This window comes from Vidua chalybeata, chromosome 2 (assembly GCF_026979565.1).
Source record: "Vidua chalybeata isolate OUT-0048 chromosome 2, bVidCha1 merged haplotype, whole genome shotgun sequence".
In the NCBI taxonomy this organism is placed as follows: domain Eukaryota; kingdom Metazoa; phylum Chordata; class Aves; order Passeriformes; family Viduidae; genus Vidua; species Vidua chalybeata.
The window spans coordinates 5,174,003-5,200,839 of record NC_071531.1 but is presented as its reverse complement, the minus strand read 5'-3'; the positions used below and the strand labels follow the sequence as shown (position 1 = coordinate 5,200,839).

The 26,837-nt window shown below is 38.6% G+C and overlaps 1 protein-coding gene across 9 annotated transcripts in view; it reads right to left on the bottom strand.

The window, feature by feature from the left end:
- Positions 1-26,837, bottom strand: part of PKNOX1 (PBX/knotted 1 homeobox 1) — a 40,183-nt gene that overhangs the window by 5,459 nt on the left and 7,887 nt on the right. For 5 of the 9 annotated variants that reach the window (XR_008429243.1, XR_008429244.1, XR_008429242.1 and 2 more), the window contains exons 2-11: positions 24,199-24,278; positions 19,247-19,348; positions 17,062-17,189; positions 15,755-15,926; positions 8,024-8,194; positions 6,591-6,690; positions 5,632-5,729; positions 3,442-3,570; positions 2,345-2,421; positions 636-808 (exon numbers count right to left, since the gene is read on the bottom strand). Coding sequence is in view for 6 of the 9 variants with exons in the window: in XM_053934858.1 (XP_053790833.1) it covers positions 636-808; positions 2,345-2,421; positions 3,442-3,570; positions 5,632-5,729; positions 6,591-6,690; positions 8,024-8,194; positions 15,755-15,926; positions 17,062-17,189; positions 19,247-19,297 (1,099 nt within the window). In the remaining 3 variants the exon portion in view is untranslated. Of the gene's footprint in view, positions 1-635; positions 809-2,344; positions 2,422-3,441; positions 3,571-5,631; positions 5,730-6,590; positions 6,691-8,023; positions 8,195-11,703; positions 11,752-15,754; positions 15,927-17,061; positions 17,190-19,246; positions 19,349-24,198; positions 24,279-24,536; positions 24,608-26,837 lie in introns of those variants that run through there. The other 4 variants (XM_053934856.1, XM_053934857.1, XM_053934860.1 and 1 more) reach the window with 4 other exon arrangements.

Sequence of the window (26,837 nt, the reverse complement as noted above, 5' to 3'; positions counted from 1 at the left end):
GTTCAGATTCAAGTTAACTTCAATGGATAAAGTTGTCAGATCCAACAGAGGCTGAAGGAAAATTTGTTACAAACTGGAAAGAATAAAGCACCAAGCAGCAGGACAGAAAGGATGATCCTGGCATTAAAGCAGTTATTTAGCTTTCTTAAATTAAATCTTTTTGTGTGATCTGACACTGAAGAAGTTACTTCAGTCAAAGTCTGTGGAGGCTCTATGACATTTTCCTGCCTTTCACTGTTCAGTTGGAAGCACGTGAGGCAGATGTGGAATTGCAGCTGCTCAGCCATGAAGCTGAAGCTGAGTGCTGCTCATCCAACAGGACCCTCCTGACGTGCACACAGAGAGAACTCAGCTGTACATCTCAGTTTTACATCTTTTATTCTGTCATTTCATAACTTTGGAAACAAAAGCAAGTTTCTCAACATGAATTGCAATACAATACCCTTGCTTAAACCACAGAAAACTGTTAAAGAGAGGAAAAAAGCGACACATTTCTGTTATTCTTTCCCAGATTAAAACCACGTTTATAATGAAATATCCAGAAGTTTCCCTCCCACCACAGTCATCAAACCCTCCCTTTCCCTGTCAGAGAGGAATTAACTTTATTATCCATGTTCAGAGGCAGCTCTCCTCACCATCTGACATCGTGAGCTCATTCGATTGCTGCTGAGCAACTCCTGAGGCAAGGGAGTCAGGCCAGAACCTCTGGACCGGTCGGTTCTGGGCTGTTTTCTTCTTTGTTTTTGGAGTTTCAGAACAACTGGAATCCAGCATTGGCTGAAGAATTCGCCTTCTAGCGTTGATAAACCTAAATACAATTGAGGGCAGGGTGAACTTAGGACCAGTTGGCTGTAAATTCTGCCTCTCTCTCACATTCACAAAGTATGCAGCAGGAAAAAAAAAATTAGGAATATGAAAACTTCTATCAGCTGGGCTTCACATTCTTTTTAAAGTGTAGAACCACTCCTAGAACACCAGCATCCTTCAATTTTGGCAAACTAGCTAAGAAAGCACTTCTATCATTTTGCAGCTAACAGCATTTTTCCCCCACCTCAGAAGGAAAAATTCTCCAGACAGCACAACAGATGTACACTTCAGGATCTTATTAAAAACTAAGCACCAGAAAACCTGCTGACAGCCCAGCTCAGGAAGCTGATACTCCTCTCATTAGGGTTCACCTAAAGTCTAGCCCCTGCCTAACCTGCTTTGTTTGGTCTGGTTTCATTTACTCCCTTAAGCTTCTGCATTACTTATTTTACAGGCTCCCTGGCTTTCCAAGGGCTGGCTCCTCACCCAGGAGATGACAGCAAACACATTTGTCAGATGTGTCCTGATTCCTTTTAGTTCTCTGAATTTCACTTGCTTACTTTAGCATGCTAATTGCTGCCCTTCCCTTTTCTGCCAGTGAACAAGAAAATACTTAAACTGAATCAACTTCAACATAGTGAGCTATGGCAGGGAGTTGTGACTGAAGACATCATTTCTAAATATCACAAAACACATCCAGGTCCCAAGTTTACCTGCAATGGGAGGAAATAAGGTGCAGCTGGCAGGTTCCTAAGCTGTAATGCAATGCTCTGCAAAGACAGCAGTCAGATCCCAGCACAGAGCTCCATGGCCACGTGTCACACAGGCACAGTCACCCTGTTCCACTTTTGGAACCAGTGTTCTGTCACTATCCTGACTACTTCCCCCCCAGACCCCTCCACAGCCTCACAGCCAGTGCCATCTTTGAAATCTGAGGCAGATCCCAGTGGGACTTTGCTGCAGCAATTTTAGGAGCTGATGCCACAAGGCGAATAGGACATGTGGCAGCACCTTCCCTCCTCTCTTCTGCAGGGCAGGTGTCTTATCTTACACCTCCAGGGAAGATAAGACATGACAAAACCTGCTGAACCCTGAACTGGTGTAGCTGAGGAACTGCCTCTCCATTCCAACATCACTGCTCAGGAGAGCATCCTTTGATACAAGAACAGAATCTGTTAACAGTAACTTCTTAAACATCTGCAGCCACCAGGCCACTAAATGCCTTTCAATTTCAACTTCTTTACTTGCAGAAGAGAGATGAGATTACTTCCATCTCTCTCAGCACTGGAACACAACACAATTCTTAATGCTGCAATGTTTTCTGGACTCCTTATATAATTTAAATGACAGGAGTATTATTATACTTTATAAAAACAACGTGCTTGTGTGCCAGTGCATAGCTCTTGTATTTCTGTACATGTTTTGTAACATATGTAGAATATTTAAGTTCAACTCCAGATGTCCAAGTTATCACTATTTCTGAGCTGTAAGCACATGGAGGCAAGGACAGATATTAAGTTAAGGGATTTGCTCTTACCAATTATTAACCTGGAGTAGTGTCAGATTTGTTTGTGCTGCAATCTGCTTCTTCTCATCCTCTGTTGGATATGGATGCTACAGAGGCCAGAAAAGCAAACGAAAAAGGCATAAGCTTGTTTTTCATCTCCTCATCAAAAATAAGAACTCCTTTATTACATCTGATTAAAAAGGGTGGATTAAGGCCACCTGACTCATGAAAACACAGACCTTAGAAACCTCACAAACTTTTATAGATGAAAATAATTCAACAAAGAGTGCTTTACTACACAAAAACTGATTTTATCCTTGAGAGTGTCTGTTGCACCATGAAGCTGCTGCTATGTAATTCAGAAGAAAAAGCTTCTCATGGCTGACAGTCTTTATTAAAGAGCATGATCCCTGGGCAGCACAGCATGTGAGCAGCTCTGATTAGTTCTGCTGGCCAGGGCAGTGTCATATGAGAGAACTGAGGAGCACTCAGTTAAATAAAGGAGCACTGGAGTTAAATAAAGCTGCTCTAAGCAGATGAGGACAGGGCACGTAACACAAGAAGTGCACATGCAGCTTCCCTGGATCAGTTCTCTGCTGCAAACCAGTTGTAAAAGGCAAAATATCAATCAACTCAACATTGTAATAGCTTGAGAGCCATTTATCCTTTCAAAGTATTCATGCAAAGGGAAGAAAACTGGAAGCACAAGCAGATAGTGACACGCTTGGTACACATCAGAAGGATTGGAAAGAAAATAAAGACAGAAAATGTGAGATTTTCCTTGGTCAAAAATACCCCTAAAACACTGCAAAATATAGGTGGAATTACTTTTCCATGTGCCATGAACCAGGGTGAAGAGAGCATTAAGTTCTCAACACAGTGAAATGAAGAAAGGCTCCTTGTAACAGCACTTATTGAGACTGTGCAGTACAAATATAACATATTTATTAAAATATTAATAAAAGTCAACCAGCATTAGAGTGTGGAACTACTCCAAATGACTCCAGGGAAAGCTGAACTGAGATTCCATAACTCACAACAGAATAAATTCACCTTGTTTATGAAGAAAAATTGTAAGAGACCACACAAAAGAGCTACATTAAAAAGTGACCATGCTCAGTCCTTACCCCTATGTGCTGAAAAAGCCAAGATCTCATCACATTTGTAGCGTGCTTGGGAAGAACTCCTCTCTTATTTTTTGATGAGCCATCATCTTGATGCAAGATGCCTAGATCTTGGTTTAATTGCAACTGGAGCTGCACATTTAATTTTAGGAGAAATAAAGCAGTTAACATAGTCATGGCAGTTCTGTATCAATAAATGAGCAGCTCATTTATAGAAGGAATGAAAGGAAATTAGGCTTGAATGTCTTGAATATACTCACTGTGTGCAAACATAAACAACTATGGAAGCTGTAAAATATTACTGATTTAAGATTTAAATGAAGGATAAAGTAAAATTTATTATTATGCTGCAATTGCAAACAAAGATGCTAAAGGTCCTGCTAAATAAATGCATTACATTATCAAAGAGCATTAAGATCCATATAGCAGAACCTATAATTCACTTTACAATATTCATACTACTTCCTAAATATTCCTATTTCTTTCTCTTTGTTTTTCACTTCCTATGGATTCATCAAAATCATTTGCACATTGGTTATCTGAACGTTTGGGAATACATTCTTAAATGCTTAAGCAGAAATAGAAAGAAACAGCACAATTTATGTGCTGTCATATAAGATTCTATTTCAGACAATTGTAACCAAAATAATTCTAAATCAGGTTTTCCAGACAAATTGGAGCAATTTCTTAAGCCAATCAATATGTAGGAAATTAGTTTTAAGCAAGGTTTAGGCTATCAAATTACTACAAATATATCTTTGGAGCACATTTTAATTTCCAAAGTAATGTCTTACATTCTAAATAACCTGCTTGCATATGGAGGCTTTATAATGAACTTTTAATAGCTTTTCTACAGTGTTTTTCCCTACCTCCACAGCATTCTGAAACACTGGAAAAGAAGACACTGAAGAAAGGTTTTCAATTAGTGACCTTTGCATAGGTGGGTTTGGAGACTCCAACTAATATCAAAAGTAGTCAAAGATGTGTACAGAAGGTCAAGTTCTTTTTTATTTATAGGCTAGAGGCATTTTCCTCTCAGTATTCTTTTTTTTTTCATAAAAGGTAAAAAAAACCCCTATTTTTCAAAATCCCTTCAGTCCAGGAGAGAAACTTAACACATTTCATTCTGAGAGGTGTGTGAGGACAGAGCTGTCTGTGTTCTAGGGGGGAACATGGCTGAGTACAGATATGCTCCTGCCAATTCAAAGAACACTGTGCATACTTTTTTTGTTTGGAAGGCCAGAATAAGGGGGAAAAGAAACCAGTGAGTCAGTGATTACCAACAGATTTTCTGCTGTGGAGATGGGAGCTCCTCATTCACATTTCTAATTAAATCCAGATTCCAGGAAGATTTGGTTTACCACTTCCAGAGAAAGCTAGCAAGGTTAGACCAGAAGATGGTCTAATTTTCATGTTTCTTTTCCTTTACTTGTTTCTTTGAACTCTTCAGATCCAACTCTTAAGAGCCTCCTACAGAAGAGTGCTGGCCCTTATATTTTAGGGTATAAGGAGACAAAATTGAGGATCTCCCAGAGTCTCAACTAAATCTTTTGAAGGCTTTATAGAAAAATGCTTCTCAGAATAGATAAACTCTGAAATACATAGTTTCACAGTACTATTGGTTGCCATTGTAATAAAAAGTAAAATTTCTCACAATAGCAGTGTGGTACCTTAATGTAATACATCAAATCTATCCAGCCATAAACAAAATTCAATTATTAGAAAAGTTATAATAATTGAAAAAGGATTAATTTAATTCAGAGGGGTTTTTGGTTTTGTATAGGTGTGGGGGTTTTTTAATTATTATTTTTTGGGGTTTTTTTTTGGGTTTTTTTTTGTTGTTGTTTGTTTTGTTGTTGTTGATTGGGTTTACAGGTTTTTTTTTGTTTTTTTTTTTAGTTTGTGGTTTGTTTTTTTTTTAATTTCACGTACCTATAACTCTTCTGGCATCAGTAAAGGAAGACAATTAAAAGATAGGAACTCTGATGAGCTCTTGTGCCAAGGGGGACCTTATGACATATCATACAAGACTGCTGTACCTCCCACAGCAGTGGCTGCACCAATTTACAATTAATTACTCTGTGTGTACACAGAGCTCGTTCTGCCAGTGTGTCAAATTTAAATCAAAACTCCTAAACCCACTGAGATGTATTTCCAACCAGAACATCATTCTGTGGAGCTTATGGAACAAACCTGAGAGTTCTGGATCCGAATAGTCCCAGGTGACAGTGCCTGTGTCACCACTTGTCCTTGTGGAGTGACCACAGTGACTGGCTGATACACTGTCCCCCCTTGAAGCAAAAGAGAAACACAGATTATGGGGAAGAAAAAACCCTTCAAGTATTGCTCTCTTTAAGCATACCAGCACTGCACACCATACAAGACTTTTGATAAAATATCAATTACTCTTTTCTAGTCAGCATGCAAGATGTGCTCTTTGTTACACTAAAATCTTCATCCAGTCACAAAAAACTGTACAAAATTTGATTCTATTTCCCTGTATTTTAGGCTAGATTCTATTTTCCCTGTATTTAAATCTATTTTCAAAGGAAAATGCCATGATTATCAGGCTATAAAACAGTTCCTCATGTTGTTTTAACTGAGCTAAGTCTTCAACCAATGAAGGTCACAACACCAAAATCACACCTCAGTGTGGCCAGTTCTTAGGGCAGCTGGGTTTGATTTAAAACCTTGCTGAGAGGCAAGACTAAACACTTCATCTCAAATGTGATTTCCATATAACAAGGACATCAAGAATTTTACAGACTTGTAGGTGTGGTTCCAAACTCCAAGGAGCATGAGGCAGCCAACAAGTGCAAGAGTTTAGATAATGCATGCTTTTGTCAAATAGAATTCTTCTTTTGAAAGGGAAAAAAAGAAAGTAAAACACCACAGTCTATGAAAATTTAACAAATGTAGTGTTGCACATTAAGATTTCTTAATATTATATATGTAACTGCCACTCCCATAGACATACTTGGAAAACACATAAATTAAACAAACATTCATAAACCAGTAAAGCACTTGACTGTACCACAACAACTTTTCAGATATTAAAGCACACTTTTTCAAATATTTGTGTAGTTTTTGTAACAACCATAAAGGAAACCAAGATGAAGAGCAAGGTGCCAGTTGTTTTTAGTGTGTCATACCTGCTACTGTTGCCATAGTTACATTTCCCTGCTGCAATGCTGATGCTGGCACCACGATCCCTTGGGGACTGAGTGTGCCTGCAATGGCACTTGGAATTTGCTAGGAAAATAAAACAATTAGTTGCTTACATTTTTTTAACCTTTTTTTTTTCACATAAGGAGATCAAGCACGCTTGTGTATTTTTGTAATTTGTTTTAGGCCCTAAAATACGTTTGGAGTTTAATCACAGGATTACCTTCAAAGAGAAAGATACTTCATTAGGGGTTCATCATTACCTACATTAACTTCCTCATTATCACCAGCCATTACCTTTGAAAACCCTCATGAAAGCAACTGCTAGAAAAGATGTGAAACGATTTTGAGACATTTTAGTTCTAGGTATATAAAGAATAAGAAACAGTTTCCAAAGGCAAGAGGGAAAAAGGACAAATGAAATGACCCTTGATGCTCTTATTACAAGCATCAAAGCTTTAGAATTTTAGTTATTACTTCAATTCCTTCAATTTGAACATAATGTATTAAATATTCAATATATTCTTTTCTGCTCAAGACAGCTCTTGAACATGCAAACTCTTATACGTTTCCTTAGTATGTATCAATAATCTCTTTTGATAGCAAATGCAAATTGGGTCCCTCATGTATTTACAGAAAACTGTAAGACATATACAGAAAAAATATTTTAAAAGCTGGTTTTGCCTGATTATAGAATCTCCTTTCCACACTTCCAAACATCAAAACCTATATAAGGAGTCCAGAAAGTGAAGTTTAAAAGTAATTGGGGCTGTTTTTAATACAGAGCATTAGACACATGAGTAATTCAGAGAAGGGCAATGCCCTAAGACACAGGATCAAGTGGGTTCTGGGGTGGCAGGGCTCACTCTGCAGCCTCTGACAGCAAAACCATCAACCATAACCTATTAATTGTGATCCATTTAATACAGAAAATGCAATATTGCAACTTTAATCCATCAGATATTGTCTGTTTATTCCCGAATACAGATTGTGTGTAAAATGTATCAGTCATCTCGATGTTTTAATGAAGGAGGCAGACTAAAGAGGCCTTAACAAGCAAAATTTTTCTTGTTTATTCTGTTTCCTAACCTCCTTCCAACCAAATAGCAAATCCAGGCTATTCTGAATATCTCTACTTGCTGAACTGAGAAAATCATAAAAGAAAGACAGTCAATAAAAAAATTGACTCTGTGCTCTGGCACATTTCAATAGATTTGTCCATCAGGCAGTGGCACCAAAAAGGAAAAAAAAAAAAAACCCAAAAAAACAAACAAAGAAAAAAATAAAACATTTTCTACTCTAAATAACTGATTTGAGAGAATACAGGAAACTGCAGAAATTCTGTTTGCAAATGGATAGTGTAGCTGTAACTTCGTAAGGAAATCTAAGCAAAATTCCACTGAACAGTATTCAAACACACCTGAGATTGCACAGGTGAATAAGGACTTCCAGGCTCTCCACTTAATAGAGTTTCACTGTTCATTTTTGTCTTCAGGCAGGCAATGTAACGACTACAGAAATCCTTGCAGAGTTCATTAACCTTTTCTAGCTCCAGCAGATGGATACGCAGAACTTGGATTGCTTTTACCATCTGAGGGAGAGAATTGGAAAAAAAATCAGAAACAAAGTAACTGTTCTTTAAAAAAAAATATTTAATGTGAGATTTAAGCAAACACTGCTTCCCAGTAACAAAGAATTAGATTAAACCCAATTAAAGCAGAGGTACTAATTGCTAAATCCTGGAATGTGAAAGGAACACAAGGAAACTGCCACACAGGGGAAACAGAACAGGACAACAAAGTGATCTTTGTCACGTGTGACACTTCAGGAAGACAGAGCAGCTCAGGTGTCACAGGGCACAGGATGAGCCTGGATGTCCATGTGGTCTTTAACCCCCCTGTACAACTCTGGGTCACAGACCACACAAGACTGGAAGTGATGGAAAGCAATCCCATCCACAGAAATGATCTGGAAAGCAGGGCTGGGACAGGCTTGGCCAGCAACACTTCTCTGGAGCTCTATAAATCAGAAACACCACGTTCAGCTCCACTACACCCTGACACAAGGAAACCAGAAGGGTTTGAGATACAGTGAGAAAGAAGACACTCCTGTGATTAAGCATCAGTTTGTTCCACAGATTGCTAGAGAGGATGAAAGCTTTTATTTTTCAATAAAATTAGAATAAAGAGGTCCCAAATTTAGTCACACTGTTCCACAAAGCTTAAAGTAATTAAACAGTTCTTCAGTGCTACAGCTTTTAAGTTCCTCTGTGGTTGTATGTCAAAGATGAATTGACATACAATTGATTGTATGTCAAAGATGAATTGACATACAGCTCTCAGGTAAAATCTTCTAAGAGCTATCAGGTGAGGAGACTGAATCTGAAATGCAAAATGTTAAATACAAAGCACTAAACCGAAATTCCTAAAAAATCCACATATAAGCTAAAATCCAAGTACAGGAGATGCGTATGTGAGGAGAATACTTGTCATGCTCACTGTGAGAAAAACACTGTAAGCCTGGATAACCAACGGTATTACATACTGCATAAAAATAGCTTAGGTGATTGTAAGGGTCATGGCAGAAGATCAGAATCTAAAACCAAATCCAGATGGTCTAACAGCAGCAGGAAATCCAGGACATTCAAATATGTACACAACACACCAGCAAAGTAATTATTTTTTATACAACATGCCACCCCCCAACGTTTCTGTGCTGTGCTGGATCTCTGAGACAAATATCCTTCAGTTTCATGAAACTGAACAGCTGCAATTTTGAAGCATAGTGCAGAGCTTGACTTTACAATTATTTGGAAAAATCTGTTCTGTATGAGGGGTTATTTACCTGGGCAGAGCACTGAATCCAGTGAACAGAAATTAGACCCTCCAAACTAATCTATCTATTACTTCCAACTCAAGAAGCCAACTGGGAGCTGAAGATGCCTTTGCTCAAGTCACCCAAAGGAGATCAAGGCAGGAAAACTTTTGAGTGCCCTCTCCTCTCCATCATGACATTTTAGCTTTCATTGAGACAGATATTTTCCCTGTTTTTTCAACAAAAGGTTCTAGGACACTCACTTGGTGTAGACAACTGTGTGTTAAAATAAACAAGATGAAAAAAAAAAATTAAGAAATTAAATTATTAAAAAAATTATTTCTTCTCAGGGATAAAAAGAAAAAAAAATTACATCTTACAAAAAACAGCTGCAGAAACACCTGAGCTGTAGATTTGAGGGAGTTGACCCAAATTAATATCTGGTAACTCTTTTGACCTATGACACTGAAGGCCTTTGAAACACCGAGTGCAGTGACCCAGCACTGAGACACAAACCAGTGATTTTCTCACCCAGCCCAGGTTGCTGTTTAAACTGTGCTTAAGCACCTTTAAACACAATAAAGTTAAAGCATGCAAATATAACTACATTTTAACACAAAACAAAGGTCATCTGTTTTTCAAGAAATTCTCTCTCTGTTTCAGAGACAAAAAAGCTTAAAATAGAAAATTCTTTATGTGTGACTAATCAACAAATTGCACATCATATTAGTGAGTGTTTTAAACATTCAGCTAAAACTGAGGTAACAAAATATGCTTTTGGACACATAATATTTGACCATAATAGAGATTAGTTTATTTTTGCTCAGTCAAGAGAGTTGGGTTTTTTTAAACATTATCCAAATTTGTACTGTTTATTTATCAGCATGTGCTTGGAGGAAAAATGAAAGTCCTTTCTTCAGCTTATACTTAGTTTAAAATTGATGGTTGATGCTTGAGGTGAAAATTGAATTAAAGTCAAAGTTAACCACAAACCCAGACTCAGTAACACTACCCAGGTTTCTGCAGGGCCCCTCTCCATGACACTACTCCTACAAGAAGCTGTGCTGCTGTGGTTAGGAGGAAAACAAAACTTTGTAAATATGCCATGCCTGTCACCAGGACTTATTAATTCATTTACAGCTACATTAATTGTGGCCATATGGGTGCTGTTCTCTTGCAGTACAGGTGGACCAAACTTATTGTCAGCAGAAGTTCACTTTTCCCTTAAAGCTACAAAAATCAAGAACTCCTGATAAAATAACTCAAGTCGGACAAAGGTAATACAAAGAAGTGTTTTCAGACAGGTCACAGCAGCAGTAATATTTAATTCAGTTCTACTGCACAGAATATGCCACAGAAAAATGACATTTTGTAACTGATTCAGTCTTTTCAGCTGTAGCAATAAAACTGGAGTATCACTTCAGAGAAATGCATGAAGATAAAGTAACAATGAGATTTGTGTATATTCACACAATCCTAGAATGGTTTGGGTTGGAAGGGACCCTAAAGATCATCCTGTTCCAACCCCTGCCATGAGCAGGAACACATTCCACTATTGTTGAAATTGCTGTAAAGAAAGATAATGGTAAACTATTAGAGAAAGAAAAGTTATTGAAAAACTTCAGTTCTTGCTATCAGGAGCCTATTCATATATAAATATGTCTCCAAATTGAAGAAATTTAGGCTATCTTTAGCCTAAATATGTTCTAGGTTGTGCCTCAAGCCCGTGGTGCAAAGGCACAGACACAGCACAAACTGCCTCAGTCGTGATCCCCAGCTCAGCTGTGCTGATGTAAAACACAGAGCCACAGTTTTTTATGGATTTCAGAGCACATCAACTGCACATGTGGGCAACATACATGAAAGAATCGCCATATACTGACATATAATCTCACTCAAATGAGTCTTCATTTGCAAAAAACCCAAATAAAATATATACATTCTCAGCTTACCTACCTCCCTGACCCAAATCCTCCTGCAGCAATTTAGATTTTCAGTGGAAGAACACAAACTCAGGGAGAAAAGCTATTTTGTTTTCATTTGTTTTGTTTTGATAACCTCACTAATCTATTTTGAGTCCTCAGCTATGAGACATAGCTAGAAAAGGTGTAACTAGAGGTTTATGGAACAGTTCTGCACATTAAAACAGCAAAAATACTTTTCAGAAAGGCTTGGTCAGTCAATATTCAAATGACACCAGCTGGCTTCACCATGACAACTCAGATTCCAGACACAACTAAGAATTCAAGAGAATTGAGAAGAGGGTACTGAACCAAAAATCCTTACCCCAAATGAAACAAAAAACTCGGGGGGTCTTCAAAAAAGGCAGTGTCCTGTTCAAATACAAAAGGGAGAGTATATTTAACACCCCTTGTTTTGTATTGTGTCTAGACTTGACAAAGCCATAAGTAACCTGCTCTGACTTCACAGCTGACCCTACTATGTGCAGGAAGTTGGACTACAAACCTCCTGAGCTTGTAGTCCAGCCCAAACCATCCTATGGTCCTCTGAATGTGGAGAAATTAAAAAATCCACCCATGTGTGGGAAGAGTTTACTCTGAACAGAAGCAACATGAGAGGCAGGAACCACCCTGAGGCAACGTGGTATTTCTGCAGTGTCTGGGTTAGCAGTGAGCAACAAAAAAGTGTTAAGCGATGAATGTCTTCAAACATAAAATAATCTGTGAAAGGTCTTAAAAAACTCTCTGCAAGCACCCATGCTGATCAACTTCTTAGACATGGAGGAGTCTGTGGATGCCCTATGCACAAAAGGAGACTAAGGGAGAACAAAGAGCAGTTGGTGCCTTGGTTCATTCCAGGATCTGTTTTATCTGTAAAAATGGGGCAAGGATAGCAAAGGGTAAGGGGAAAAGTGAGTGGAGCTCCAACAGATGATACTCCAAATTATGTGGATAAACTGAGCACACTTCCAAAAAGCAGCAACACAGACCACCAATATCTGGTTATTGACAGCAAACACACAAAACACACATCTTCTGACACTGATGCTTGGTAAGAGGACTAAGGGGATGCAAGTAACATTCCAAGAAGATATAGAGGAAGTCAAAGCTCTAGAAAAGCACATTTTCAGACTAGTAAGAACATGAGCACAACCTTCAGCTTCCACTTCCTTCCCACAGGATTTGAAAACAGGAGATCTGCAGGATGAATCACAGGTTCATCCCAGAGCACATGGCCCAGGATTGCACCCAGACCTGGGGAAGACCCTGCAGAAGTTAAAAAGGTCTGGTAACAATTCTCCTGGATTGACTATGATCCTTTGCCCTGCTGATTCAAGATCACCAACTGATGTTATTGGTGAGCTTAACTGGGAAGAACAGAATCCCTAGACCAGAATCCCTCCATCTAGATAGTAACAAGGTTTGAAAGCTGGTTTACAGGCAATTTAGCAATTTATGGGTATCCTTAAAATTAAGTTTCAAGTGGATACTACCCACATTTTCCAATGCCGAAATCCTTTTTAATACTAAAGCAGGAAGCCACCAATTAATTCAGAATGGGAATTATAATACCAAAGTAACAAGATAATCTAGACCATAGCTTAGTAAGAGCTACTCAAATTGGAACAAGCATCCACTGCTCTTAATGAACTTCCTTTCTGGTCAGACTGATCTAATGCCTGTGCCACCCAGATTAACATTCTGTGGTCCTCTGGATGAACTCCAAACTCCTCTTGTGGAGTATTCAAGGCGCTTCAAGTGAGTGCACAATGTGGAACAATGCCAGGACTGTAAGTGACCCTACAATCACTATCTGTGACCCTTCGTAATTTCTGTTATCTACTTAATTAGCCCACAGGCAGCATAGAGCATGGAATTATATTCTGCTGCTTTGGAGCTGTCAGTTGAAGCTCTGTCACAGAAACTGCAGTCTGGCTGAGTTCTACATGCCACATCTCAAAGAGGGAAAAGGAAGAAAATGAAACAGCTGACCAATTTCCTTACTGTAACAGGCCTGTGACTCTCAGATAGGATTTGAATTTGGCTCTTTAGTGTTGTGATGCTCAGTTCATCTCCATTTAGCTCTGGCCCCGACTTGATCCTACTGAGCAAACATTTACAACTTATTTGACTCTGCTCCACCCTTCCAGCCCAGTCTAATTATCAGTCTTAACAGCTTCTCCTTTCACATGAATGGTTGAATTAACATTGGAGTTAAAAAGGGAAGGACAGCATGAGTAGAAGATGGAACAAAGATGCACCATAGTGTTTCTTGCTACTAAACAGAGACTTTTTAATCTCTATAAAAATATATTTAAGTGACAGGAGGCAGAAAAAAATGCCTATCTACAGCCTTCCCTGTGGCAAGCACCAATATTTCAAGCTGAAAAGAGACTGAAAGCCATGCAGTTCACAACTTAAGAGAAGCTTGTGCTCACTGCCCCACACCAAATGAAGAGCCTGTCAGAACGTCAGCTGTTCAGAGCTCCCAGCCTCCAGGACAGGCAGAGGACAAGCTGCACTCAGGTTTCATTTGGTATCCAGTAACAGAAAGTCACAGCTAACAGTATGACCACAGGACAGGAGTCCAATGCCAAGGATCTTTGATTTTGCAATGTGGTTCCAGTTTAAGCCACTAGTGACCTCAGCAGCCATGGAATCCAGGACATAAACAACTAATTTCTCACCCACCTCAAGCAAAACCAGCCAGATTTGTGCAGCCCATCAGCAAAAGGGAACACCACATAAACCAAGAGACTTTGTCACTAGAACCACAAACTGAAACCACAAACAGGTCAGTGACAGGAAGAACTATTTGAATACACTAGACCCAGCTACAACCAAAGCAAGCTGGATCTGAGAGAGTGTTTAAAAGCACAGGGAACAGGCCAAGGCAAGCAGGATCTTTGGGAAACCAATCTTTGGAGGCTCACAGAAGCCACAGAATAGCTGAGGTTGGAAGGGACCTCTGGAGACGGTTTAATCCAACCCTCCTGCTCAAAGCAAGGTCAGTCAGGTAGGGCAAATTCCTCAGGGTCATGTCCAGCTGAGTTTGACTGTCTCCAAGGATGGAGACTCCACAACTCTCTGGGCAGCCTGCAGTATTCAATCACCCTCACAGTAAAAAGGTTTAATGGAACCTCCTGTGTTTCACACCCATTCCTTGCTAAGTTCATGCCCAATTCCTCTTGTCCTGATGAGTCAGTCTGTCTTTTTCCCCTATTAGGACTTGGCATTTCCCTTTGCTGAATTCCATGAGGTTCCCATTTTTCTGCTTCTCCAAAAGCAATGAAGTATCTCTGAATGGTGGCAGAGCCATGTGTGCATCAGCCCCTCCTCCCAATTTTGCAACACCTGCAAACCTGCTGAGGGCTCAGCCTGCCCCACCAGCCCATCACCAACGGGGATGTTAAAACAGTTCTGTTTCACAATCAGTCCCTGGAGAACAGCACTTTTGGGTAGCCCTCAACTGGACTTCATGCTGCTGACCAGAATCCCTTGAGCCCAGGGGTTCACCCATTTTTCAGTACACCTCGCTGCTCATTTATCTCATCCTTGTCCTGTCAGTTTGTCTATGAGAACATTGTAAGAGGTCCCAAAAGTCAAGATAAAGCACAAGCACTACTCTTTCATCATCCACTGAGCCACAGCTACTACATTCCAGCTATTAGACTTCAGATGTTCTTCTGAAAAGAAATTTGATTAGAGAGATAAGGAAAAACAGTGATTTTGTGTTGGATTCAGAGAGTTACAAATGAAGAAAATAACCTGAGGCTTAACAAGTCAGCAGACCAGCTTCATGCAGAACAGAACTAACTATAATTTTTGAGTAAAATATTGAAGGCAGGTATATTCAAAATAGGGAAATCACAGCTTCATCACAGGAATGACCTTAAGAAAGCCTAAAGGAGCTAATGACATGAAAGAAAAAATTATATATGCTAAAGACTTTCTAAGATCATTCTATAACAGCTCTTCCCTCACATTAACTAGGTGAAGCATGATTTAAATAAAATTGGAAAAAATTTACATCAATTACGTGCTTTTGATAAATATGTTAAACACCAAACACTCTAAAATTAATTTGCAGAGTCAATTTGTTATGGAAAGTATTTGTTTCTGTTTGTCTCCAATACACTCATGCCAGCTGAGAATAGGAAACAACTGTGAAGAGCCCAGTGTAAATTTACAGATAAAAGGGAAAAGGGGGTCAGAAGAAATCTGTAAAAATATTTTTAACCATTAGCATAAAGAAGAATCTCTCACAGGCAGAAAAATGTGAGGAGAAACTACAAGGACCAGTTGAGATCAGAAATTAGGAAGAAGCTGCACATGTCATGGTTATTTCAGAAATGAAAGAAACAGCTAATACTTACCAAATTATCAGTTTCTGGATCTTCACAGAAAAAAGGTTTTCCTTCTTTCTCCTGCTTCCTTACGAAGTTTTCAATATCTACATCAAAACTGGCAGAAGTTGTGCCTTCTGAGCCTTGTGTAGATTCTTCACATTTTTCAAATAATAGTGCTAACAAGGGAAATAGAGGGTGCCTAGAAAAACAAAAGTTTAAATACATGAGTATTTTCACTTATGTGAAAATTAAGACATCTAGCTCAGAAAAGCTGACAGTCACTCATGTGAGTATGGCAAGTTCTGGAAGAGACTGCATATAACAGCATTGGCTAGAGCAAAATAAGATAAAAGCTTATTTTCATTTTGATTTACCCCACTCTGGAGGCAAATACAGCAGTAAAATATGTATATATTTAATTAAAGAGAACAATCACAAGTAAAAAAGCTCTGACGTTTTAATTCACTGTAATTGAGTGTCACTGAGACAGATTCATACAGTGCACTAGAATGAGATTTAGGATTTACAAAGAGGATGAATGCAGATTTAAATGAAGCCTGATAAAATAATTTATTCTTCAATGTGGGCCATACTTATATATCATGAAATAACTTTAAAAAATTGAGAAGAATATTCAGGCTGTGCTCAGAGGTCTCCTGTGAAATCATGCTCTAAGGAGAAGATTTTGTTAGCACAAGTCTGTAAATGAATGGATACATCTTTCTGCCTCAGGTTGAGGTTTTTTTGCTGTTTTGTTTGGCTTTTTCCTGTTTTGGTGGTTGTTTTTTTTTTTTTAACCTGAAAACCAGTAATAATTCTGTCTTTATAAAGTAGTTAAGGTGAAAGAACACTTAACCCCATGAAAACTGAGCATACTGCTTAGCACAGCACTTTTCACTGAAAAATCTCAAATTAGTGTGCTCATACATCAATATTTAATCCATTTTGAGCTAATTACTGAGGAATAGATTGTTATCCCTAAAGAAAAAGGAGTAAAGATTGACCTAATTACAATAAAAGTAAAAACTTGTATTAAAGATAAAAACTACAATATGACAAATAGTGACCACAGTTTAAAGGCTAAAGCAGCTTTCTAAATTTGGCAACCACCCTTTAAAACTGCTGAAATTGAAAAATCTCACAAGCTCAGGAGGTTTTTCCTTGGCTGATGACTGACAGCGAAGCCTATTTGGTCTCATTCTTCCCCTACAAACTATGGAGACAACAAAGAGACCACCTGATTTTAAGCTACTTATTATTTATTTATTAAAAACCCCCAAATCCTCTAGCCTATCCTTCACCCTTCAAAAGACAGAACAGGAGTCCATCACTACCTGTAAATGGCCTGCTTGTCTGCATCCATTGGAGTCTGAGATTCTACGGGGGCAGGACTCACCCCTTCGGCATCAGTTTCAGAGCAGCTGGGATCTTGTTCAGTTTTTAACTCTGTTACCACTTGCATCTGTAGGAAAAAAAAGAGTAAATCTGTAGCCCTGACGTAAAATAAGGATGCTGTTCTAAGGAAAGAGCAGTGCAAAGGGCTCCTAGATTGCCAGAAGGTTGGTGTGACTTGGCAGTGACACAAGAAGTTGTAGCAGCAACAAAACCCCTCTTTTAATCCCTGACACTTTTTGATGGATAAAGGTCATTTCCAAGTTTTAGCATTTGGCTTTAAAATGGGAATGAGAGATATTAGTAAATTGTTGAAGCATTTTGTCTCTGAAGTGGCTGTTTTTGGAATAGCCTAGAGTACATTGCTCCAAAAAGTTCATGGGAATGTCTGCATAAAAATCCTTTAGGATGAAATCAATGTAAAGAAAAGTTTATGCTCTTAAAATTTCTTTTTTATTTTTTACTGTGCATTGTATAAGAATACTGAAGAAAAGGATCTTATAGATTTTTCTGTCCATAAAATGCACATTTGCTTAAAAAGATCTGAAATATTCAGTGTGACTCCAGTCCTTCAATTATAGGAGCATAACCTCCCATGATCTTTAGCACTCCTTTTTACACATGGCAAGAACCAAGTATTGTAGGGCTGTCAAACTACAGGAGAACAGCAGTAACTCCTTCTACACATCCATTTAACCCACATTTATACCATGGAAAAGCAGCACAGAGCCACAGCTTCACCTGAGCACCTCCTAAATTGCTTTAGGAGGCTGGGTACACTTTGGGGTGCTTTGAAGGTGTTCCAAGTGTTTTTTCCATCACCTCCAGCTAAATATCTTTTGGACTACAAGGTCTTCCAGGTACCTGAACTATCGAAGTCACAGTTTCCACCCCTCAGCCCAAACTCTTTGGTTTTCTCCCATTTGAACATCTGCACCAAGACATGAAACCACTGCCATCTTTTCTCTTAATTCTCTTTTGTCTCAGGTAGAGGACAGACACTGTTCTAGGGATCTCCAGGCAGCTAGAACTGACAGCTGCAGAGATGAAGGCCTCCAGAAACTATTAGAGAACCTGATTTTAACAGAATTTAATTTATTTCCACATAACAGCAGCAGAAAAAATTATACTGTTCTTAACAGTCTGGGATAAGCAAAAGGTTTGTGCTTTATTACCTATTGGGGCCAAGCCATCTCCTAGAAAAATCAGAAACTGAGAAAATTCAGCATCTCCCACCCAACAGAGCAGCCTGCCATGCAGAGAGCTCCATCAGCAAGCAGAGATGATTTTTAAGCCAGAATGCTTTAAAAAAAAGTAATTAATGGACTAATTTCTTGGCTAATGACAGGAAGGAGGAGCAAATTAGAAGGGGATGACTCAGACAAGTGATTATAAATGTTGGCCATACATCTGCAGAGTTTGAAGGGAGGGAGTGTGTTCAGTTAGGGTTCTATTGCCCTAGGAGGAGGAAACAGCTCACTTAAAAATTCAAGTTTTTTTTCTGTGGGCCATTTCCAAACTAGAAAAACAGCAGGCACCCAAATTACCTGTCTACCTTGGACACTAAGAACTTGAAATACACAACAAATAGGAAGAGAAAGCTCTCTACCAATCTGTTCTTTAGAAAAAACCATATTTTACTTTCGCTGCCACAGGATGGTTTGTATTTGCTGGAGGAATAAAGTCAAATATGTAAAGTAGGTGAGAGGAGAGAAAGAAATTACAACTGCAATAAAAGAAACAAACAATAAAACTAAAAATCAAAAATCTGACTGCATTCAGATGAGCATTTTATAGGAGATGTGGAAAGTTGCTGGTTTTTTTCTGACTGCTCCCCATTGTTGCCATCTGCTGACAGAAGTACTTGTAGTTATTGCTTAGGGCTGACACAGAGAGGCCACCTCACCACTTGCCTCCAGTTAACAGCATTTTAATTTAGCAATTTAAAGTGTAAAACTACACAGCATGTCGTCCAAAAAAGAAACCAGATGACCAGATATACATGACTATGTTTCATTATTCCAGCTTAAACAATGCCAAAGAAGGCACTAAGGACAAAGTCACTATTTTTTTTTTTCCTCTCTTCCTAAGTGTATTTAGTTCCTAGAGAAATGAAAACACACCTACCTGTTGTCCATCTTGATAGTTGTCTATACTTAATGTCTGTGTTGCCATCATGGTTATTAAGACATTAAGTGTGTCAAATCATCATAAGCATGAACAAATATTCTTTAAAGAAAAAAAATAGTTAGTTAAAAAAGTGCCCACTTAGAATCCAGTTCTAAAGGGTGAAGAAAAAATAAAGGTAGAAATTCAGATTTATGCACATCTCTCAGAGAGTTTATTGATAACATCGGACACATCCAAATTCAAACAACAAATAAATTCAGTTTGGAAATATAACAGGTTTTATAAGCAAAAAGTTCATTGTCTCTTTATATTTTAAAGTAAATTTTTTAGTAAGAGGCTGAGGTTTTTTAATACTCACAAGCTCAAGTGAACATTCATTTCTGCACTAGTTAACTGACATTCTAAGGTAATACTACATTAGAATTCTAATGCTAATAGAACTAATACTACCTAGATTTCTAATGAAATCTAGAAACAGGCAGGTTTGTGTTTCTGTGTTTTGAAAAGGCTCCCAACCCACTGAGCATCACTGTAACTGAAATAATAATAGTTAAAAAAATGATGAACCAAATGCAAACTGTTAAGGAATTCCCTGTTCACTTTTGGGTGTGAATCCCAGATTCTAAAGTAGGGCTGAAACTACTTTCAGAGACCAAGCCTCAAATCACTTCTGACATCAGGAATTTGCCATCCAAGTCATTTAAGGTTCAACAAAGAAGGGAACAATATCTAACAATTTTTAAACAATTGGGCCCACGTGATTATAAAGTTTCAAAGGGACCTAGGAATTCAGAAGTCTTGATTTCAGAGACATTTGATACTTTGGGAAATATTAATTACAATAGGATTTAAACACAAGTAAATGCATCATGTTATTATCTCTAGGCATTAGCTGGAGTTTGGTGCCCAGATGAGTTAAATATTTTTAAATTAAGACATACCATAATTAAAAAAAAATAAATTAGCAAAGCACCACCACCAGATAGAGTGTACCCAACAAATTATTACTTCACATTTCATTTTCTTGTCAGATCTGCAGCCATTACAACTGAAATCATGTAACTCATTAAGCTATTACCAGTAACTATTAACACAGAAGACAATTTTCCTTGACACATAGAAGTTCTAATGTTTAGCTACTATTAAAAAAATCCATATTAAAAAAGAAGTCAGAGCTCATGTGTTGAAAAACATTACATCCAGGTAATAATTCCAAACTTTCTGCTCTTTTTCACTTATGCCAGTACTGAAGAACTAAGTTTTAATTTTCACCACTTTAAGATCTGAAACAGAATATTTTTTTTTTTTTTGCAATGTGTTCAATCACTACAAATTCTTCAACTATTTTTAAGTCTTTCCCTTATTGCATACTACTAGTGCATATGACAATTTTAAGAGAAATTTTTACATTTCTGGATATTTTCCCCTACAGATTATAACAGTCTCAAGTGAGTGTTTCATTTTGCAAACACAGGACAAATTTCAATGTTCCCTTCTTTGACAACAGTTTCAGGCACAGAGACAAACCAAACTCCTCAGGAGAAACCTCAAGCCTTACTTTGCATCAAATTCACTCAGTGTAATTCCTAAGTATGAGTGCAATTTTTAAAATCTTTTTTAAAACAGCTTCAAAGACCAGAGAAGTTCACTAAGATGATGTAAGCATGGCTTCCTCTACAAACCAGGTAATATCTGTTTTAACTGAACATCAGTATTCTTTCTTTGAAACTCCAAAAACATTAAAATTAAAAATAAAGGGAACAACCGAAGTGCACTCACTGATAAAAGTACTTCAGATGTTACATTTTTTTTTACAGTTACAAATAATTTAGTGTTAAAAGTTAAATCAGCATTTGCCACAATAAGTGAGATACCTCTCAAAATACTTTAAGGGAACACATTCTGAAGCATCAGCCCTGTAAGCATTTGTTTGATGTTTAACCATTTATTTTCTCCCATAAGTGGCAGCTGACACAAGTGCTTGTCTGTATTGATGGAGTGAACAGGCACATAGAAAATGCTGCTTTTCTTCCTTCTCAAAAGGCATACATTTAATTTATGACTGTGACATCCAAAGCATGGACCAGACTACCCTCAAAATAAAAGCAGAACAGTTGAAACGATCAACAGAGCAAACACAATTTAATGATTATTTTAAATCTAAGTCCCACAGAAAACACTGCTAAAGAAATTGTTTAACTGTGGGAGAAAGATGAAATTCTTAGGCAAAAATGAGAAAATTAAAGTAAAACAGTTGTAGAAGAGGAAGAAAGTCTTAAGAGTTCACAGGGACGTAAGATCATACTTGTGGCACGAAGAAAAACCTGGAGAGGGAGGCCACAGTGATAATACATGTAAATTGGTAAAGACAGTAGGACATGGCAAGAATTTTTGGAGAACAAGGCAAGCTGGACTAACTCCTCCTTCCAGATTTCCATAATGAAGAGACGTTCCACATCTGGAAGGCCCTTGTGCCACACAAAAGAAGAAAGGAGGTGCACAGCTTTGAGCTAGATCCATAGATTATTGCACCTAGAAGGACTTTGGCCATATTTTCTCCCAGGGGGATGACTGGAAGGAAATCTACATGAGTATATCCTTTATTTCCCACAAGAGCTTCCCCTCTGACTTATAATTACAGTAGAAAAAGATTAAGCTATTAGGCAAGATAGGAACTGATGAGATTTAGTGAAGACAACCACTGCAAATCAAGAAGAACAAATTGAGCTAATCACACACTTAAATTGAGGCAATTAACTGAGGAATTACTTCTCTTCACTGAAAAGAAACATTTGCTCATTACTCAGTAGAGGCAAGAAACAAACTGTGTTAAACTTTAAGAAAAGTAACTGAGAAGGTATTTACAGATTCGGGTTTTATGCCCTCATTTGGGATGCAGCACCCGGGGCTCGTTAGCAGGCACAGCCCCAGCAGATGCTCGGGCTGCAGACAGCGATGGGGCTGCTATCGCTCCCAGATGTTTATCATTGCCACGGCTAATTACTGCCACAGCTCCTCCACCGAGCTCACACAACACGTGGATGGTTTCTGATCCTTTTTACACCGAGTCAGCCACGCTGGTTCAGGCCTCTCCCTGCCGAAGGTGGCTGTGATGGAAAGCAGCTGACTTGGTCTGAAGCAGTCGCAGTGCACTCGAACAACCCCTGCTCTTGGCTGACCTACTCGTGTGGTCATTTCTGGCTCGTTTGTGTCCATTCTCAGCTCACAGACCATCTCCAACCAGCACACTCTACCTCAGGACACAGAGTATTTGGGTATCTGAGGTGAACCCTAGAATATATGACTTCTGGGCATCTTAGCTTTCAAAATGCCAGTTATTCTCTGTGACAGAAATCGAGAGTAGAGGGAAAACTGTGTGTTTGTGTTATATTCAAATATATATATGTTATGTGCAATAGGCATAATTCGCGCCTATAGAGTGATATATGGATAGGAGTTTTATATGATTAAATATAGACACAAAGCAAGCGAGCCAGGGCAAAGGGGGAGGCTGTCTCTTATGTGGAAACCATTGTAGACAAGGCTTCATTTACAAGTGAATGCAAGTGGCTCGCTCGGAGAGGGGCCGTTTCTTGAGATAATCTAGGAACAAGCGATGATCGTCCCAGCAAGTACCCGGGAGTGGAATCGCTGGAATCTCCGGGGGATGCATCTCAGTGCCGGCTTCCCGTAACTCCATCATCCACGTACATCGCTTCCCGGACCTCGGATTGTTCAACCCGGCGCACAGAAAAGGGACTTTATGAATATGTGGGACTTTGAATGGAAAAAAAAGGCTGATCACCGAAATCCCGGCCTCAAGCAAAATAAAAATTGTATAAAAACTGCTCGGGCAGGACGGGTGGTGTGGAGCACAGGAGAGACTCTGCTAGAGTGCTTGAACCTGTGTCTCACCCAGCGCCGATCCCGGGCTGGGCTCTGTCCTTTGCTTTGTGGCTGGCTCAGATAGAATTTGATCTTTATAATTTTTTTTTTTTTTTTTTAAATTTGGCTCGGTCAATTTTTACCTATAACTCTTACAAATAACAAAAATAACCCGCTGGTCTGCTTCACACAGAACAGAACTAACTCATTCTATTTATTTTGAAAGCAAAGTGTGTAGAAAACCCAAGGAAAAACTTAAGGTCATGTAACTGGAAGCTGATGCATGACCTGCAATCAGAAACTCCACTGATACCTGTGGTGAAAGGGAATTCATGAAAGATCTTGGTCTACAAAGCAAAGGGAAAAAAAAAAAAAGGAGATATGAAGTGAAAATGTAAGGCAGAAAGGAAGCTAAATGAAGAGGGATAATCATAATTAGAAATGTGGAGAGTTTGTGCAAGTTGAGTATGTAAGAGAAGAGATTAAACGTGAGCTGAAACATACACACAAAGTGATCACTTAACATTCATCACTCCGCTCGCTTGTTCCACTTACTCCTCCATAATTAAGGGCACAGGGACCACCCAGTAACGTTAACAGAGGTACAAGTGAGCTGCTGGAGATCAGTGGTATCATTTTTAACATATACAAGCTACAACAGATGTTTGTAAGAGATATAAATAGTTATGCTTCAGGCTACGACCTAACCACCAACCCTCTTAGGGTTGTGAAGGAACTACCCAACAAACTTGTTAACAAGTAATCATTCCTTCTAATTTTCCCTCATACATGTTTCTTTGAAGTCCTTCAGAGAGAAATGCATGACTGGCAGATTCGGCATGGCTCTTTGTTCATTCTTATTTAAGTTTAGTCTTGGCACTTGCTCTGTAACATTAGATCCTTACATTCACACAGCAAGTTAAAAAGAAACAAAAGTCAACTCTCTTTGACACATGAAAAGCAACTAGAACTGGCTTCCTTTTCAACGCAATACAGGATATTTATTTCCAGGGCACGCTTTTTTCTGAAGAAGATAAAATATTGGCCATGAGAAAGCTGCTCACCCCTTTCCTTCAATGAGTTGAAGACATGATCTTGTTCCAGCACAGAGATCCCACTTATGTACAAGGTGGAAGACAGAAACCTAAAAACCAACAGAGAAATAGACAGAAGAAAATAACACCTTAGAACACACATTCTAAGACTCAATATGTTTTTTTTTAATTGTTTTACTATGTGGTTCCCTCATCAAGTGTTAATGAACAGACAGGAATTTTTTGCACGTTTTGCAAATCTTTGCACTGTTAATAATCTCTAATCACACCCATTATCCCACGCTTGAACTTCTTATCCCATTATTTGATCTTTCTGTCATCTTATTCCATTCATTCTCTACATTCACCTTTGTCTCTGCTGACACCTCCAACAGAAGGCTCCATTTGGATAATAACTCCCTCACTGTTCAACCTTCTTATTTTACGCCTTGGCTCGGTGTCTGTCTGCCAAGACTAGGAAAGACACATCTCAAAAATAAAACCATGAAATGCAAATAGGAGTAACTCACCACTGTTGTGAAAATTAAGCATGAAATCAAGAAAGGTGAGAGATTTTTTTCCCTCCTATTTAAATCTCCTTCCATAATAATTTGAATACAATCCATGATAAAATCAAAGCAGATGCTAGAAATGGGCCATGGTTAGGATCCTGTGTTCTGTGAAGACAGGTTTTCCTGCAGTATTATTTGGCCATTTTAAAAAGCTTTCAAAAAATTACCACTTAAAATTACTTTAATAGCACCCATTTGATACAGTGAAGCTACTTTTAAAAAGTAGTAAGGATTGTGAAAGCAAAGTAGCAAAGATTGTGAAAATATACTTAGAAAACATAACTGCTGAAAAGCATTAAAAACCATCTCAGGAGACATTCTAGACACTAAGGTTGCACAGAGGCCACCAGAAATTAAATGATGGCTAAAACACAGCTGAGATCTTGAATCTGATTATCTCTGTTTCCCACACAGATAAAGTTCACAGTAAGAACTAGGGAGAAAGTAACTCCAACATTTTTGAAAGCAACACGAAATTGATCTTTGAATTGGTCTTTAATTAAAATTTATGCACGTGCTGCTGTTTTCCAAGACGTGATGGTTTTCAGACAAGTTCACAGAAAAACAAAATGTGAAGGGCCACTCAATCTAGATGCCTTCTCTGGTTCATGAAACCTGGTTCTAAACAGAGCAGGGAAGGTATCTGAGAAGTTTTAAGGCAGCTTAAATTTCGGCCACTGGCTAGAGACTGAACACTGAGCAAGAAGGACTTTCAGCCCAAAGTGATACACCTGGTCCTGAAGGTTCAAGGAGCAGATGACACGTTAAAAGTTCTTACCACCTTTCCTTAAACTGTCAAAGATCTATGTCTTCAGAAAATGGGCTTCTCTCATTTTTACAGCTTCTTAATTCAATTCTGAGGACAGTGTAACCCTCTTACTCCCTTCTTCACATGCCATGAATTTTGGTACTCATTCTCACTTCAATTTACTGGGCTACTTTCAAATAAAAGACTTCTCACTATTCACGGCATCTTCAGAACAGAGGCCACTGACAGATAAATCAGGATAGATAAATAGATGAATTATCCATTCCTTGTCTCAGACATAAGGAGGACTACTGCAAACCTGAAAATCCTGCTCCTGCACTCAGAAATAACTGCAGCTAGGAACTGGTGGGGCCACTGCTGCCAGATCTGGTTGGTCCAATATTCAGTGTATGGAGAAGTAGCTCTTGCCTGCAAAGCCTTCAGCTGAAACTCTGGAAACAGCAATTTCCTAGGCACTTTATGAGATATCGAGGGCAGGAACAAAGAGGTGCTAAAGAAATGCAGGCCTGAGTGAAAGATGCTGCAGAGGGAAGGATGTGGCTGAGAAGAAGCCAGAGGATGTTGCAGTGATATTGCCCTCTTCAAAGAGACACTGGACAACATTTAATACTGCTAAACCCTAAAACATATCAGACAAGAGAGATCTGAGCTTGCAGATGATGATGTCTTCTTGCACATTTCAGTGGGGGCAAGAAGAGGGAGCAGATACACCTGTTACAGGGTGGAGACAACACCAAGGTACTGTGGAGTCTTAACCTGGACTTGCTATTGCCAGTTTTTGTTTTTCTTTAATTCCTCTGGCAGACAAGCTTTAAAGTAATGCCATCATAATAAAAATACCTAACTATGAAACCAAAACAAAGGGCAACTTGCTTTGTCTCTCAGAAAGTGAATCAGCACTGAGGCTTTAACTACAAAGTAAAACAGAAACTTGTTCATTCAAGCTCTGAAGAGCCCTCGTTTGAGTCATCCTCTCATTCTGCATTTCAGATAGCAGGAAGCAAAGACCTGTGAGTACATTCACATGAAGAAATACAAGCAGACATAAAGATCCATGTATTTTTATAGATTCAAATAATGATGGTAATAATTGATTCAAATAATGAAGCAGTAAGTAGAGCACATGCCAACATCCAGGATCCATTCCACCTTTGCTGCAGTCCTGACCTGCCCACGCAGAGTCATTCACAGAAATTAAGACAAACAAATCAATATGAAGTTGATACAGACAAGTTTATTAAAACTGTGCTCAATGAGGATGTTCTCCTCATTCAGCACCAAGGTGGCTTCCATTTCCTCTGTCTCATGTACTTAAAAAGTACAGTCAT